The sequence below is a fragment of the Bactrocera dorsalis genome, chromosome 6 (assembly GCF_023373825.1).
Source record: "Bactrocera dorsalis isolate Fly_Bdor chromosome 6, ASM2337382v1, whole genome shotgun sequence".
Classification (NCBI taxonomy): domain Eukaryota; kingdom Metazoa; phylum Arthropoda; class Insecta; order Diptera; family Tephritidae; genus Bactrocera; species Bactrocera dorsalis.
Window position 1 is genome coordinate 30,650,530 of NC_064308.1, and position 18,055 is coordinate 30,668,584.

The 18,055-nt window shown below is 34.7% G+C and overlaps 2 protein-coding genes across 2 annotated transcripts; one reads left to right on the forward strand and one right to left on the reverse strand.

The window, feature by feature from the left end:
* Positions 1-1,434: 1,434 nt before the first annotated feature.
* LOC125779352 (putative nuclease HARBI1) lies at positions 1,435-3,043 on the forward strand. The gene is made up of 3 exons (XM_049460666.1): positions 1,435-1,734; positions 1,813-2,180; positions 2,242-3,043. Exons 1-3 carry the CDS (start codon positions 1,589-1,591, stop codon positions 2,853-2,855), a joined length of 1,128 nt encoding a protein of 375 aa, XP_049316623.1. The 5' UTR covers positions 1,435-1,588; the 3' UTR covers positions 2,856-3,043.
* LOC105233637 (transcription factor Adf-1) lies at positions 3,037-4,813 on the reverse strand. Its single transcript, XM_011215767.3, has 3 exons — positions 3,851-4,813; positions 3,633-3,789; positions 3,037-3,568 (listed from the first exon to the last, which is right to left on the reverse strand). The coding sequence occupies exons 1-3, from the start codon at positions 3,981-3,983 to the stop codon at positions 3,373-3,375; spliced, it is 486 nt and encodes a 161-aa protein (XP_011214069.3). The 5' UTR covers positions 3,984-4,813; the 3' UTR covers positions 3,037-3,372.
* Positions 4,814-18,055: the final 13,242 nt, after the last annotated feature.

Consider the following 18,055-nt stretch of genomic DNA (forward strand, 5'->3'; position numbering starts at 1 on the left):
ATTTGACATAAATGTGACTGACAGTACTACCAACCTAAAAAAAATAATTCTCCAAATCTTACGACGCGCGCAGTTTAAATTCAAATGTCACCTTATTTTTTGGGATTTGATATAATAAGATTATGATATGAGCTTGTGCAGAGACATAAGATTAATATGATAAAATATGTACATACATACATATACATATATTGTTGTAATAAATTTAATTTCTATTAGTAAGAAATATAATACAAAAATATTTATAGTACACTCCATTATGTAAAAATCAAATAAAATTATTAAATATGCAAGTCCAAATTGACTATAAATTTATGTATGCAGTCATACAAAAATATACTCATATCATAATTATTTTTACATGTAAATATGGAATTGCACATGCAAGCGATTTCCTGGTTGAAAGCAAAAATTGAAGCTTGAAAATATCACAATGCTGTTGTTGGGAGTATCATAAGGAGCATGCATACATATGTATGTATCAGAGACCTGCACGAATAATTAAAAAAGTTACATGTTAGCAAGCGGCGATGCCGATGCGGCAAATACACGCTACGTAACGGTACTTTGGCATCGTGGGCATCGGCATCGTGGGTATCGGCATCGCGGCATCGCCGATTACTAACATGTTACCAGTGGTCGGCATTTCTTAGCACAATTGTGCAAACCAGAGATAAAGAGATGTCCAACTCCTCTCTCACTGGAAGTGAGTGAGCAATTGCTAAACGTCAAAACCTACTGAACTTTGACAGCTAATCGAGTTCAGTAGGTTTTGACGTTTAGCAATTGGAAACGAGCGATGGCGAGATTGAAATCTTACCAAAAAAATATGTAAACGGAGAGATTTGTTGCACTTACAAAAAATGTAAAACAATAAAAATTAAATAAATTTATGAAATCTAAATGTATTTGATGAAACATTTTGTAATGTCAAGCATCATAGTATTATTTTCAATGGGAAATTATTAAAACATTTCTTGATTAAGAGCTAAAAAGTTTAAAACCTTTTATTGGGTATTGAAAAGTCAAAAGTCAGTTGTTTTAACATGCCATACAAAGATTTAAATAGATTCTCTATGTATTAAATAACCACTAAATAGTAATTTTTATTCTTACTAAATGTTGGGTGTTTTAATTTAAATGTCCAAAAATTAGTATTTTGTCTAATCTGGCCATAATGGAAAATGTTGTAAAAAAACGCTTATTTTGAAGCGCTCTCACACTGGAATAAGTTGGACATCCCTTTATAGTAGAAACACTCAAAAACGCTTCCTTCCTTCCTTCCTTTTCCTTCCTTATCGGCAAAATGAGTGCACAGTGGAGAACGTGTCAAGAACGTAGAAATCAGCTGTTCTCTTTTGTTTACATTTCATTTGTTTGACATTTCATACAATTCAACAAAAATTGTGTAAGCAGCAACATGGAAGTGGAGAATATTGATCAAATGCTTTTAGAATAGTACGAATTGTACTCTTTATATAATTTATATAAACAGTATAAAAACAAAAAACGAACGAGAAGGTACAAAATTCGCCCAATCAATCAAAACTGGGGCGTTAGCGGTTACCAGATAAAAACTTTTCTGGTAATGAAAAACAGGGAACCAGAACAACTTTTTTTGCATACAAGGATGCCGCCGGACGTTTATAATTTGCTTCTGAATTTGATATCGAAATCCTTGAAGAAGCCAAGGCAGCGGATTGGACCCGAAGAAAGGCTCTCGTTGGTATTACTGTAAGTTGATTTGTTGTGTTTTGCGAATTAATATGCGTATGCATGTATATACATATGTACTTCTCTTACAATTGTTAGCTATTTGTCACAAGGCGTGTCGGTGCAGAGCATTGCATGGAGCTATAAGTTGGGAAAGTCAACAGTACGCGAAATCATATTAGAGACGTGTGAAGTAATCTGGCAGCTACTTTCCCCAATTTATGTAAGCAAGCCAACAGAGTCTCAATACAAGGACATTGCAAAAGATTTTTATAATATGTGGAACATTCCGAATTGTGTCGGTGCAATTGATGGTAAGCACGTTGCAATTAAGTGCCCGACCAATTCCAATTCGATGTTTTACAATTATAAAAAATTCTTTAGCATCGTTTTGATGGCTGTATGTGATGCGAAATATACGTTCACAGCAGTTAGTATTGGCAGCTATGGAAGTCAAAGTGACGGAGGTACCGTATATTAAATTGATTAACATTATAATATAATGCATTTCTGTTATTATTTATGCAGGAATCTTTCGACTTACTCCATTTGGCCATGCATTAATACAAAACACTCTGCCTTTGCCACCACCTGTGCCACTGTCTGACGTGTCACCGGAACCTTTTCCTTACTTTTTTGTTGGAGATGCCGCATTCCCATTACGAAATAATTTAATGCGCCCATTTCCTGGAGCTAATCTAACACACACGAAACGTATTTTCAATTATCGATTGTCACGCGCTCGTAGAGTCATAGAAAATTCCTTTGGTATATTGACTGCTCGGTGGAGAATTTTGAGAACAACGATTGAATGTAATCCAGAAAATTGTGAAAAAATTGTGTTGGCTTGCATAGCCTTACACAATTTCATAATGTTGAATGATCACAATCGCTGGTATTGTCTGGAGAACTATGTAGATCGAGTTGAAGGACATAACGTTGTTCATGCCGGTGAGTGGCGCCGCGAAAATGAAAACAATTCTTTACGACCAATGCGAACTTCAGTGCGTAGAGGTCCTTCAAGTGCGTTTAATTTACGCGAAAGACTTGCTAACTATTTTATAAATGAAGGATCTGTACCATTCCAGAACAATATAGACTCTATCACAGGAGGACCATATGCTCCTGGAGAACCTTATTAAAAATAATCACCTTTTTTTAAATTTATGAGATTATTTATTTCATTTCATTAATTTTTTTAATTAATAACAATTCATTTCATTTTTTTCATTTTTTCATTAATAACAATGTTTAAACTTATTTACTAATGGACTAATGGATAACGAAAATAAACACATAAATAAATATAAAATTATAATTTAAAAATAAATATATCTTTCTTTCTCATGTTTACTCATTCTGCACATCAAACACAGCCTGTAATGCCTTTTCCATAGCTCTCGTTTGCTTTGCCTCGTCCATTTTGTTTAAAATAGAAGCCATTAATGAGGTGAATGATTTTACTGCTGGATTTGTACTCTGTTGTTGTTGAGTCTGCTGGGTAGGTTGAATAGATTCTATTTTATGTTTGAAAACCTCGATGGCTTCAATCATCTTCTGGTCAATCTCGCTAGAAGTTGGCCCAGATGACCCTCGCTTTCTACCCCTGTTGTTTGCAACTTGCGTATAGCAGGATGGTGAGGGAACCGAGGTTGATGCCTAAGGACTCGGGGATGGTATACTTTGCGCCACGGGGAAAGGAGGCGATGGCGACGGCGGCGATATTCCTATTGGCGACAAGGGCCATAATGGTGGTGATTCCTCCTGCGCATCTCCTTGTACCACTGTTTCGTCTGTTGATTGACCCGTAGCAGTAGCAATATTGTTTACACAAATATTGTGTGAAAATCTAATCCTGTAAATTTAAGATTTTGTTTCAAATACAAGTATGTATATTCATTTAATAAACTAAAACTTACGGTCTCGGCAAAATATGTGGTTTGAGGAATTTCATTGAGTCTAATAGATGCCACTGTCTTTGAAATTCAGTCCCGCTGCCTGAGGGGGCGTTAGCCTTCCGCGCTTCCCTCCCGTACCGGTCCCTAAGTGTCAGCCATCTACGGCGACACATTTCTCCTATAAAAATATAATTATTTATTATTAACAACATAAACAATAACATAACAAAGCAACTTACCACTTGCGTTCAATTCCCTCCCAATTTCGTTCCACACGCCATCCTTTCTGGATTGCAGCTTGTAAAATTTATTGCTCTTATCGTACAACTCACTTCTACTTTCCACTAAACTAATAAGTTTTTCGTCATCCATTTTTTTATTTATACGCACAAATTAAAAATCCAACAAACTCTTTGATTTGACGTTTGTTTTAATGACGCTTGTTTACATTTGAACAATGTTGCCATTGCCCAATACGCATATATAGTTTTGAGCACATTTATGTTTTCAATTACAATTTTTACAATATAAAATATATAAACTGAAAACAAACTATTAAAAATAGTTTATATATTTATAAATAATAGCACTCGACTCTGATTTTGAGTTATTTTAAGAAAATTTCAAACATATTGAAACACATTGAACAGATTGAATTATAAAAGTTGATAATTACTCCAGTATATTGATATTGGCAACCCTGCGTTGTGAGAGAGCAATCAGCTGAGACGTTTGCGACGGCAAAAATCCAAATCTCGCAGATTCTCACGTCAACGTCACGTCAGAGTAGCGTTTTTCACTGTTCAGTTACATTGCGCGCCCATAAGATAGGTCGTCCCAGCTGACACGACCCACGTTTCTGCGTTGTTCACTAACCAGCCTTTTATTCCTGGTGCAAACTAACTTCACACGTACGCTTACGCTCTATCGTTCAGTCGTTGTCGAGCCAGCAACGAATTAACATCATGTAAGACTATAGCGCAAAACCAAATATGCCCTGCGAGAAATATTTTATGTTTCTAAATGCCTTTGGTGCCATGCAATGCCTTTTATGTTCCAAATCTTTTAAAGATAATAGGGAATATATCTTTAAAATACATTTTGTTAATTTTCATTATTTTATAATTTTGCTTATAAAATTTGCTTAATTTTAATTCCAATTTCTCACTGGGCTACTCTTTTTGCTAATTTTTTTTTCGTGCTCACCAACACAGTGACAGATCCTCTCATGCCGACCACTGCATGTTACTCAATAAGTATTGTGCGCGAAGAAAAGAACTTCGTTTCATTTGCCATTGACGATACCAGATAGTAATCGTACGATGCCGCGATGCCGATGCGCAATGTTACCTTCGCATCGTGGTAATCGTCAGAAGTGTTACTTAGTAACGTAATAGCGGCCTTTACACGGTCAGATATGTGTGACAACATGGCTTGATGTACAAGTTTGACGTTTTCGTTTACACGGTCATGCATGTGGTAACTTCATTTTCGTTCAGCTGTTAACGAGTAAACATGGCACGCGCATTAGTGGCATCTCTTCTGATTGAAGAAATTTTAGGAATGGAGGAAGAGGAAGAAATTGCAAAAAGTGGCAAGAAAAAACGAATTTTGGTGCAAGATTGGCGTAAGAAAAGACCAATACGCTCGCATACAAATTTGTTAAAAGAACTGGAAATATCTTGCCCAAATCATTACAAATGAATGAAATGAAATGAATTAATTTTACATTTTAAATTGTCCAAGCTAGCATTACCATGCGTTCATGCGCGACACCATTACTCTTCACTGTCTTTTTTCGACTGAAAAAATGCACTGCGTGCATCATGCAGCCCTTCACACGATCACACTTTTGTGACACACCAGCAGAAATATTAAACAAGTTTAAAAACTTTGAACATGCGTGACAAGCATGTTTTTTTCCCCTTTACACGGTCAAACTTGGTGTGATGTCACACATGTTGTCACGCATATCTGATCGTGTAAAGGCCGCTAATCGTACGATGCCTACCTTAATCGTGCAGGTCTCTGGTATGTATGTATATATACATATGTCTCTTCATATTCTCTGCTTGGGCATACATGCCACGTCATCATACGCCGAAAATGCATACATATATTTATTTCTCTTCAGTTTCTCTGTTGAGTGTGTGGAGAACTGTTAAAAATGTTAACATTGTTGTTAATTAGAAAAGACCACGTACGGGGGCAGGCGGAGTAGCAATTTATAACAACGTAAATGATAGAGCCCGTGTTGTTACGCCACAAATGGATCTCAATGCACAACAGCTGGAATCATTGTCTGTTCAGCTTTCGAAAGTTGGAGAAATATGTGCCTGTGAAAATGACCAGGGAGATTTAGTTCTGATTGTAGCAATTTACATCTCTCCCAACCAATCAATAAAATCAGTTATTGAATTTATGCATGAAAATTTGATCAAATATACCCCAGAGGTATCGCGAGTTCTCAAAAAAAATTATGATAAAGTTCCGATGATTTTAAGTGGGGATTTTAACACAAATTTTGCATCAGACACAGCGCCTCCTTTGATTGAGTTTCTCGATACAACATTTAATTTAAAAATGTGTAACAGTCGCACTCAATCAACTACGAGATCAAAAACGGTAATAGATGCAGTATTCCAAAGGTATATCAACCAAATTGAAACTAAAATATTTGTATCGTATTTTAGTTATCACAAGCCTCTTGTATCATTTGTGGAAATTGAAATAACAATTAAACTTTGTAATTATCCTACCCTTGTTATATATATTCATCTCTGTTTTTTGTCGATTTACTGAAGTTTCACTTCTATCGTGTGTGAATCGCACACACACCATTTTTTTTTTAATTAAATGAAGTCTAAAATCTCATCCTCCAACACTATAGGTATGCCACAATGGGGATGTTCGAGCAAGCAAATAACTGCAGCAATATTGCGACAATATTGTTTTTCTGCCGATACTCAGCGGACACTTATGTATGTAACGGGTGATTTTTTTGAGGTTAGGATTTTCATGCATTAGTATTTGACAGATCACGTGGGATTTCAGACATGGTGTCAAAGAGAAAGATGCTCAGTATGCTTTGACATTTCATCATGAATAGACTTACTAACGAGCAACGCTTGCAAATCATTGAATTTTATTACCAAAATCAGTGTTCGGTTCGAAATGTGTTTCGCGCGCGTGTTTTGTTCAGCGATGAGGCTCATTTCTGGTTGAATGGCTACGTAAATAAGCAAAATTGCCGCATTTGGGGTGAAGAGCAACCAGAAGCCGTTCAAGAACTGCCCATGCATCCCGAAAAATGCACTGTTTGGTGTGGTTTGTACGCTGGTGGAATCATTGGACCGTATTTTTTCAAAGATGCTGTTGGACGCAACGTTACGGTGAATGGCGATCGCTATCGTTCGATGCTAACAAACTTTTTGTTGCCAAAAATGGAAGAACTGAACTTGGTTGACATGTGGTTTCAACAAGATGGCGCTACATGCCACACAGCTCGCGATTCTATGGCCATTTTGAGGGAAAACTTCGGACAACAATTCATCTCAAGAAATGGACCCGTAAGTTGGCCACCAAGATCATGCGATTTAACGCCTTTAGACTATTTTTTGTGGGGCTACGTCAAGTCTAAAGTCTACAGAAATAAGCCAGCAACTATGCCAGCTTTGGAAGACAACATTTCCGAAGAAATTCGGGCTATTCCGGCCGAAATGCTCGAAAAAGTTGCCCAAAATTGGACTTTCCGAATGGACCACCTAAGACGCAGCCGCGGTCAACATTTAAATGAAATTATCTTCAAAAAGTAAATGTCATGAACCAATCTAACGTTTCAAATAAAGAACCGATGAGATTTTGCAAATTTTATGCGTTTTTTTTTTAAAAAAAAGTTATCAAGCTCTTAAAAAATCACCCTTTATATTACAACATTTTTGCGTCGAATATGATGCCTTGCGATACTGCCGCAGTGATTGAGACTCGAACATCCCCAATGTCATTGGTGGCGATATAAATGAGGGTATAAATGGGGTATGTACGGATACAGGAATATGCAAAGATAATGTTGTTAACACTTATATTTTTTAAAATATCCCCGATTAAAAATTCAAAAATTTGTATAAATAACACTTAGTATTTCACATTTCTGACTTTGTATATTTACATGTACACTCTAAACACATAAGTTCATATTTCAATTTTATTTTGTTATATTTTAACTAAATTTATTAGTTTAAAAATCACGTAGCACACTCATCGTTGAAAAGGTTAGATTGTTTATAATTATGAGTAAAACGACCGTTGCCACATCTTAAACACCATATATGTACATATGTATGTAGGATTTTCAACATTTTGTCTTTGTTTGTATTTTCGCGTTATTCTTTTTTCTACATTAACTATAACAAAAAATACTTTCCAACATTTTTCAAGCTACTTATAATTGAGTTGTGATCACTTTTTCCTTATACATATGTATATGTATAATATGTGATTTATATTTAATATATAGTATAAGTTAACACCAAATTAGTTAGATAATAATAAATTAGCTAACACAGCAATAAACAAGCGAATAAAAACACAAGTATAAAATTAATAAACCAAAATTGCTTAAAAACACAAGTATAAAATTAATAAACCAAAATTGCTGACGACACGTCTGCATTAACTCAAAAACAGGAAACGCAAAATAACAATTTGCGGAAATCAACAACAACACCACAGCAGAGTTACAACGTCAGCGCAGCCGAACTATATACGGTCACATTGAAGTGCAATGTGACCATAAATTATTGATAGGTATAGAGTAAGACATAATTGTTAGTATTAAGCAGTCGAAATTAAGTAGTCGTAAGGAAAAGTTCAATAAATGATTAAACTTTAAAAAAATTTGTTTTTTTTTCACATTTAAGTGGAAGAATGAATAATTGGCGCCCGAGCTAAAAAAAAGTGTTTCCTTCGCGTGGATTTAGTAACTTAGTGCATTAGGTAAAGCAGAAAGTGCTACCTAATCGAACGAATATAGTGCAACAGGTAAAGCAGAAAGTGCTACCTGAATTGAACAATATCGTATAAAGTTCAACAGTGCCACATACTACAGTGCTATAGTACGACGGGTAAAGCAGAAAGTGCTACCCAGAATACAACACTCCACCCGAGGAACACAACAAGGCAGCATCACGGGAAATAAAGGCCCCTCAGTAGGATTATAAACGAATCCAAACAGGACGTCATAGGACAGCCAGCCCGGAAAACAGAAGCCTTCATCAGTTATGCGACTCAAAATAGTATTAATGTAAGTAAATCGATAACTCAAACAAAATAAAAATATGCTTGAACACCTTTGTCTTAAATAAATAAATGCTCACGTTACATTTCAAATGTAAATATATAATTCTAAATTCAGTTTACAAGAGACAAATTTAATAAATCGATTGAAAAGCCAAGTTTGTTAGCTAAATAAATACCATATTAATAAACTTTAAGCAAATAGATATTATATTAATAAATTTATTTAAAAATAAGCACTACTAGATCTTGTTATAAAATAAGAAGACAATACCTTTCATCTTTTGGTTTCTCCGAACACATAGTTCGAATCAAATAAACTAGATTTAAGTACATATTTAAAATCTTAGGATATAAAACACGGCTTGTACAGCCAATAATTTACAAAAACTAAAGCTGCGATTCCCCCGGACCCTCCAGCTTATAACAAATAAAAACTCTGCGATTCCCCCGGACCCTCCAGAGATTTATAAATTATAAATTAAATAACAAAAGGCTCGTACAGCCAGTAACTAAAAATAAATAAAAAGCTATAACAACGCTTAACTCTGCGATTCCCCCGGACCCTCCAGAGTAGAAAAGCTACCTTTCCTAAAAGGGTTAACAACGAAAAAATAGGAAATATTAGTTTTAGCGAAAATAAAATAATAAATAGATTTTTTTTTTTAATATATTTCGTAATCCTCAAGTAAGTAAAAGGGAAGAAAAAAATGGCAAATCCAAATAACCTCATAAGGCCACCAGTACTACCCTCACCTAATCCAAATCCTGCACAACCCGATTTAGCAAATCAAGTAAGAGAACTACTAGGTCAATTACTACTCACAGATGGACGAAACATAATACAAAGTATAATTAAGAATGACATGATCCCAGCACCCATAGTGGACCAAACGATTGACGAACGTTATAGGAACAATCTTTCAGATATGGACAAAATCCCAGACGTTGTCAGGTCACTTAGAGAATTTAGCGGAAACCCCACCGAATTTAGCAGTTGGAGGAAAAGCGTTGAGCGCATCCTCAAAATCTATGAAAATTTGATAGGCACTCCAAAATATTTTGGAATCTTAAACGTAATTAGGAATAAAATAGTTGGTAAGGCCAACGCGGTACTCGAATCTTACAACACACCGCTGAATTGGACAGCGATCTCTAAATGTTTAACAACGCATTACGCGGATAAAAGAGATTTAAATACATTGGAATATCAAATGACGTGCATTATCCAAGGACGTCGATCGGTCAAAGCTTCTATTCGCAAGTATACGCACATCTGTCACTAATTCTTAACAAAATCGCCTGTATGGAGATGAGCGAAGAATCAATAGAAATTCTTTCTCGAACCTATAGGGAGAAAGCACTCGATACATTCGTACGAGGACTTTCAGGAGACCTCTCCAAATTGCTTGGTATGAAAGAACCTGCCGACCTGCCAGAAGCTCTGCACCTTTGCATGAAGCTAGAAAACCAAAATTTTAGAACCACACACGCAAACAATTACAATACACCCTACAGAATGGATAGACCACAACTTCCCCCAAAGCCACAACACCAACATTTCCAAAGACAAGTCTATACACAACCCTCTCAACAATATTTTCACCCAGAACTCGCATATATGCCACGCACACAACAAGCGTTTTCGCCAAACGCATACCGCCCACAACAATTCGTGCAACGCACCTATCAACCATTCAACAGCCCACAGTATAACACCTATAACAATCCACAATATAATCTTTACAACAATCCACCCCCAAGACCTCTAGCGCAAAAACCATTACCAAAACCGGAACCGATGGACATAGACCAAAGTATTAGAACAAACGCAATAAATTATGCCAATAGACCAAACTTCAAGTATGCCGGAAAACGACAGGAAGGACCAAGTTCGAATTTTACGAATCCACCTCACAAAATTCAAAGAAATTTCCATATAAACTGCTCTCAGATACAGCCGGAAGGCCCCAATTCTGCAAACCCTCTTGAAGAACCAACATACCACCATATTCTTGACCAGGACTCTCTCAACTACAATCAGAACCAACCCGAAATCCTAGACCCAACAGATATACATTTTTTAGAATGAAAACTTCTTCGCTTCCTTACTTCGAATGTAGAACAAGGAGCGGAGAAATTCTTAAAATACTACTAGACACAGGTTCTAACAAGAACTACATACAGCCTCATTTAGCAAGGAAAATAATAGAAAATAATAGCCCATTTCATGCAAACTCGATAGGAGGCAAAATAAAGATCACCCATCACACATATATAAATCTTTTCAAGCTCAAAAATCAATTAAAGTTTTTCCTACTACCCACCCTAACCACATTTCACGGAATATTAGGTAATGACAGCATAAAAGAAATTAATGCAATAATCCATAGTAAGGATAATTTTATGATAATAGCAAACCACACGAAAATTCATCTAAAAGAATACAAAACACAGGACGTAAACGCAATCCAAATTAGGGACACGCAAATGAATACTCAAGATAGACAAGAAATGAGGAAACTCATCCATAAACATAGCCATCTTTTCTCCGAACCTAACGAAAGACTGACCTACACCACCAAAGTAGTGGCCGAAATAAGAACAAACTCCGAAACGCCAGTTTACTCGAAATCCTACCCTTACCCATTTTCCCTCAGGGACGAAATAGACAAACAGATAAATAAACTATTAGAAGACGGCATAATAAGACCATCCAGATCGCCCTACAACTCTCCGATATGGGTAGTCCCCAAGAAAGAGGACGCATCGGGAGAGAAAAAGTATAGAATGGTCATCGATTATAGAAAACTGAATAGTGTCACCGTGTCAGATAGGTATCCAATACCGGAAATAAACGAGGTACTTTCTCAACTAGGAGACAACAAAATATTTTCTGTAATCGATCTGAAGAGTGGCTTCCACCAGATTCCTCTGAAGGAATCCGATGTTGAGAAGACAGCTTTTTCCGTGAACAACGGAAAATATGAATTCACGCGACTACCCTTTGGGCTTAAAAACGCCCCTGGTATATTCCAACGAGCGCTTGATGACATCCTAAGAGACCATATAGGGAAAACATGCTACGTCTACATAGATGACATAGTCATATTCAGCAAAGATAAAGAGTCCCACCAAAAACACATTGATACAATTTTTGACACCCTAAATAAAGCTAATATGAAAGTTCAGATTGATAAATGTGAATTTTTTAAAACCAAAGTGGAATTTTTAGGCTTTATTATTTCATCAGACGGCATCTCAACCAATCCCGCCAAGGTTCAATCAATAGTCAATTTCCAATACCCCAAAAACCTTAAAGATTTGAGGTCATTCCTCGGCCTTTCAGGTTACTATAGACGCTTCATAAGAAGTTATGCTTCACTTGCAAAACCAATAACAACCCTACTCCGCGGCGAAGAAGGTCGCATCTCGAAAAATATGTCAAAAAAAAGTCCCCATTACACTTAATAGCGAAGCAAAAGAAGCATTTGAAAAAATTAAATCTGCACTCACTTCCGAAGATGTGATTCTTCAATATCCAGACTATAAAAAGGAATTCTCTCTAACCACCGACGCTTCCAAACATGCAATAGGAGCAGTCCTAGAGCAAAATGGAAGACCAATCACTTTCATTTCGCGAACTTTAAGCAAAACAGAGGAAAACTATGCAACTAACGAAAGGGAAATGCTTGCCATTATCTGGGCACTCAATTCCCTCAGAAATTATTTGTATGGTACTGCTAAAATAACCATTTATACGGACCACCAACCCCTTACGTACGCACTCAGTAACAAAAACAACAATTCCAAATTGAAAAGATGGAAGGCAATTTTAGAAGAATATCATTATGAAATAAAATACAAACCAGGTAAAGCAAACGTTGTTGCAGACGCACTCTCCAGACCATTTGAAATAAATTCGTTATCAGTTGCCACTAATTCAGACGAAAGCTCTTCGCATAATTTAATTCCGACCATTAATTGCCCAATAAATGTATTCAAAAATCAAATTTGGATCTTAACAGACCAAATCGATAGCTATCAATTCAAAATGCCCTTCCCTACGTACCATAGGCACATTTTGACTAAACCTAATTATTCAATAGACGACTTGACAGCAATACTAAAGCGCTACCTCAACCCTTCAGTTATTAATGGAATATTCACAACCGAAAAAATAATGGGGCAGATTCAACAAATCTATCCCCTACACTTCAAGAACTACAAAGCTAGGTACACACAAACGCAAGTTAAAGATCTCATTACAAACGAGCAACAAGAGAATGAAATACTACGAACACATAAAAGAGCTCATCGAAACCCAGTAGAAAATAAACAGCAATTAATAGAAAAATTTTATTTCCCTAAAATGCTCCAGAAAATTAAAGCAATAGTTAAACAATGCGGCGTATGCGCAGAAAACAAGTACGACAGACATCCCAATAACCCAAAAATTCAAGCAACTCCTATTCCCGAATACCCAGGACAGATAATCCATATAGATATCTATATTACCGGAAAACAACTAATACTGACTGCCATAGATAAGTACTCAAAATACGCACAAGCGAAAATATTAAAATCAAGAGCTACAGAAGACATTAGAGAACCACTTAGACAGATCATTTTCAATTTTGGAGTTCCACAAAACATAATAATAGACAATGAAAAAGCATTAAATTCCAACTCAATAACTTTTATGTTAGAAGACCAACTCAGAATAAAAATACATAGGATACCTCCACATACTAGTACAGCTAACGGTCAGGTTGAACGATTCCATTCAACCCTATCAGAAATTTTAAGGTGTTTAAAATCGGAAAAGACAGAAAGATCTTTTGAAGAACTGCTGGACAGGGCAGTATATGAGTACAATTATTCAATTCACACAACTACAGGACAAAAACCAATTGAATCATTTTTTGGACGAAGAATATTCACTAATCCCGACCAGTACGAAGAGGCAAGACAGAATAACATACAAAGAATAAAACAAAAACAAGAGAAAGACCTAATATTTCACAATAATAGACAATCTATGTTAGAATCAATAAACGTTACGGAAATAAGTTAACTTCACGGTACAAAGAAGAAATAGTAAAAGAAAATAAGAATTCTACAGTTTTAACACAAACCGGCAAGGTAGTCCACAAAAGCCTTATAAAAAGTTAAAAAAAAAAAAAATATTTAATAGGAAATAGGAAAAAATAATTAAAAATTAATCAAAACAATGAACAAAAATAAATAAAAAAAAGAGCGCATAGTACGCTTATTATTAAAAAAAAAAAAAAAAAAAAAATATATATATATATATAAAAAAAAATATTTTTTTCTTTTATAAGGATAAAAAGAGCGCATAGCACGCTTATTATTACACTTTTGACAGAAATATATATATTTGTTTTTTAGACTTTTTGCCTGCATGGCATACGGAAACGTACAAATACTAGACTATTCATCATCCCAACTAGTCACAATCGACACAGGTCCCGCAAAACTACAAACAGGCACATTCAAAATAATCCATACAATTGAATTACAAGACTATGACAACACAATAAACCGTGTAGAAATGACAATTAATGATAAATTAGCAAACCATCCATTGAAACCCATCCTGACATCCCTCATAAGCCAATCGAAAAATTATCTTGATAGAATTAGAATAAACAGTAAAGTTAGGAGATCACTAGACTTTATAGGCTCCGCATGGAAATGGATTGCCGGAAATCCAGACCATGCCGATTACAATATCTTAATGGAAAAAATCAATAATGTGCTAGGAAGTAATAATAGACAGCTAATAATTAATAAACTGACAAATGCGAAAATAAACGAAATCATAGATAATACTAATAAGATATCTAAAGTGGTGAAAGAAGAAAAAGAAATTGCGAATGACTTAATATTACAAATAAAATTTAAATTAGAAATTATAAAGGAAGAGCTAATTAATATAGCATACGCCATACACTGGGCCAAATCTAACATAATAAATTCATACATATTGTCTGATAAAGAAATGGAAATAACTAAACAATTTTTAATAGATGAAAACATACCATTCGTTAATGTAGACGAAGCATTAGAATTTGCTGAAATAAAAATCGCTTCAAATAAAGAAAGCTTAATTTATATAATAAATTTGCCTACCACAGAGCAAAACGATTGTAAAACTTTAGAAATAAGACCAATAAAAGAAAAAGAATTAATAAATAAAATCGAATTTAAATCAATTTTAATTTGCCAGAATAAAGTTTACGGAAAAAGTAAAGAATGTAAGTCATATAATAAATTATCGATATGTTCAAGAAATATAGTAGAAGATATTACGAATAGCACATGCATAGCACATCTGCTAAAAAGTAAAGTCGACAATTGTACGAAAATTAATAATCATCATGTAAAAGAGATTGAAGAAATAACAAATGATGTATTGTTTCTAAACCAATATACAGGTTTCGTAAAATTTGAAAACGAAACAATGAAGCTAAATGGCACGTATTTAATAAAACACTACAATACTAATATCGAAATAGATGGTAAAAGCTATTTTTCTAAGTTAATAACTATTAGCAATCCTTTACCAGCAATATTGCAACCAATGGCAAATAATAGTAAGATAGAAGAAATGTTATCTCTCAAGTCCATAAAAAAACTACAATTAAATGAAGAAAAAGAAATTTCTTTGCTAAAGACAAAAAATTATATTTATTTTTCTGCAAATGTAACAATTATATCAATAATAATAACTGTAGGCATATTTGTATTATTAAAAGCAAAATTAAAAAAATATAGAGTAAATAGAAGACTAAATAAAATAATAACCGGCTGTAATACCACGAAAGTATGCGTTGACGATCTACCTAAATTTTGTGAAGATCCTTCGAACGAGGACGCTCGAATTTAAGGGCGGAGGAGTTACCACCAAATTAGTTAGATAATAATAAATTAGCTAACACAGCAATAAACAAGCGAATAAAAACACAAGTATAAAATTAATAAACCAAAATTGCTTAAAAACACAAGTATAAAATTAATAAACCAAAATTGCTGACGACACGTCTGCATTAACTCAAAAACAGGAAACGCAAAATAACAATTTGCGGAAATCAACAACAACACCACAGCAGAGTTACAACGTCAGCGCAGCCGAACTATATACGGTCACATTGAAGTGCAATGTGACCATAAATTATTGATAGGTATAGAGTAAGACATAATTGTTAGTATTAAGCAGTCGAAATTAAGTAGTCGTAAGGAAAAGTTCAATAAATGATTAAACTTTAAAAAAATTTGTTTTTTTTCCACATTTAAGTGGAAGAATGAATAATTTATATAAGTAAATAAAACTAGCATAAAAAAAATAACCCTGGTCGAGCCTATACCTAGGGTGACTGAAGTACTTTTGCGTAGTACTCATTTCTGTGTTGAATATTATCAGATGGCTGCGCTCCATTTCCTCATAATTGTTAGCACATAAATGATGCTCACAACGAGGGCAAAAAGTAATTTTTAAAATATAATTTTCTTACTTATAAAACCTGCAAAAAGTGTAAATTGTGAATTTGTTTAAATGTCTACAGTTTAATTAAATGAATTTGAAGTGAAAAATATGCATAAAGTGTGTTAAATGTAGTGAAATAGCTTATTGAAATGTTCGAATTTTCGGAATTTTCGAATTGTAAAGTCGAATATTTCGAAAACTAATCGTTTTCGGTACCTATACCCTGTATATTTTTTAATAACGAGGACTTTCTCTTTCCAACGGTACCTTCAGATCGCGACACCAAAAAAATTGTGCCTTTTTAACTTATAATTGAAAATCAAAAAAATTATAATTTTTATTGCATTACTATAGGTCAGGGATGGGCATATTTTTAGCCCGCAAAGTTAGCAAAGTGCGCACGGGGGCTAGATGAGGGGAATATCAGTTGACGGAGAGAAGGGCATATCAAATTGCGAAAAGTTGCGAAAAAAATCAATTACATTCCTCCGTAACTTAATGTTCATCGCAGAGTGGTTGCGGCCAGAGATAAAGAGATGTTTAACTCCTCACTGGAAGTGAGAGAGCAATTGCTAAACGTCAAAACCACCTAAACTCGATCAACTGTCAAAGTTTAGGTGGTTTTGACGTTTAGCAATTGGAAAAGAGGGACGACCAGATTAAAATCCCGCCAAATTATTGTTCAAATGGAGAGATTTTTCATTATTTTGTCTCCATTTGTAACGGCCATTAGTTCGAAGAATACCGAAGGCGAAACAGCACGCAGATTGAAAGATGTGAGTATATTTTAATTTTTATTAAGTAAATTTGCATTTATTTAATACTTTTTTATTTTATTTTACAGATAAAATGCCGAAAACAACCAGCAGTTGGAGAAAATGCATTGTTGGCTGCACCGAGGGAGGAAGAACATTTAGCTTTCCAAACAGTGGAACGGATCTCGAACGCTGAGTGAAAAACATTAAATAGTGCAAAAAGTGTTTGTAAAAAATTTCGATAAAATCAGTGTTTCGATTGTTCAAAGAGTAATTTTGGATAATGAAATTAAATTCCCGTGTCTTTTCAAATGTGATGTGCTGAACAAGTAGAGCGCGACAGACTGCAAGCGACATTTGTCAAATATTAAAATACACACGTTCTTATGGGCACAGTTATGTAGTCGTGCAGCTACCTCAATAACTGTGTCCTTAAGAACATGTGTATTTTAATATTTGACAAATGTCGCTTGCAGTCTGTCGCGCTCTACTTGTTCAGAGCGTAACTGTCAATTTATTGCCATTGCCGTTAATTAACACGTTGACGGACACTTGCGTCTATAGCCGTCAAAGCGAAGTTCACTATGTGGCATGACGGCGACAGCCGTCTAAAACGAAACGGTCGTTTACAGACACTGCGGCATAGTGTCAATTTTCGAACTTTACTTGTTCCTACTGTCCGTCAATGTGTTAATTAAATAAATTATTTTAAAGTAAATAATTGAATATTTATGATAGTTATAAAAAAGTCGTACTTTAAATATTCATTAAATATACACTTTTTGCACTATTATTATAATTATTATTATACATATTTCATAATTAAATTTTTACCTTTTTGTATTTTATTTTGTTTCTTTTAATAGGCGTAAATGTTGGCTCAA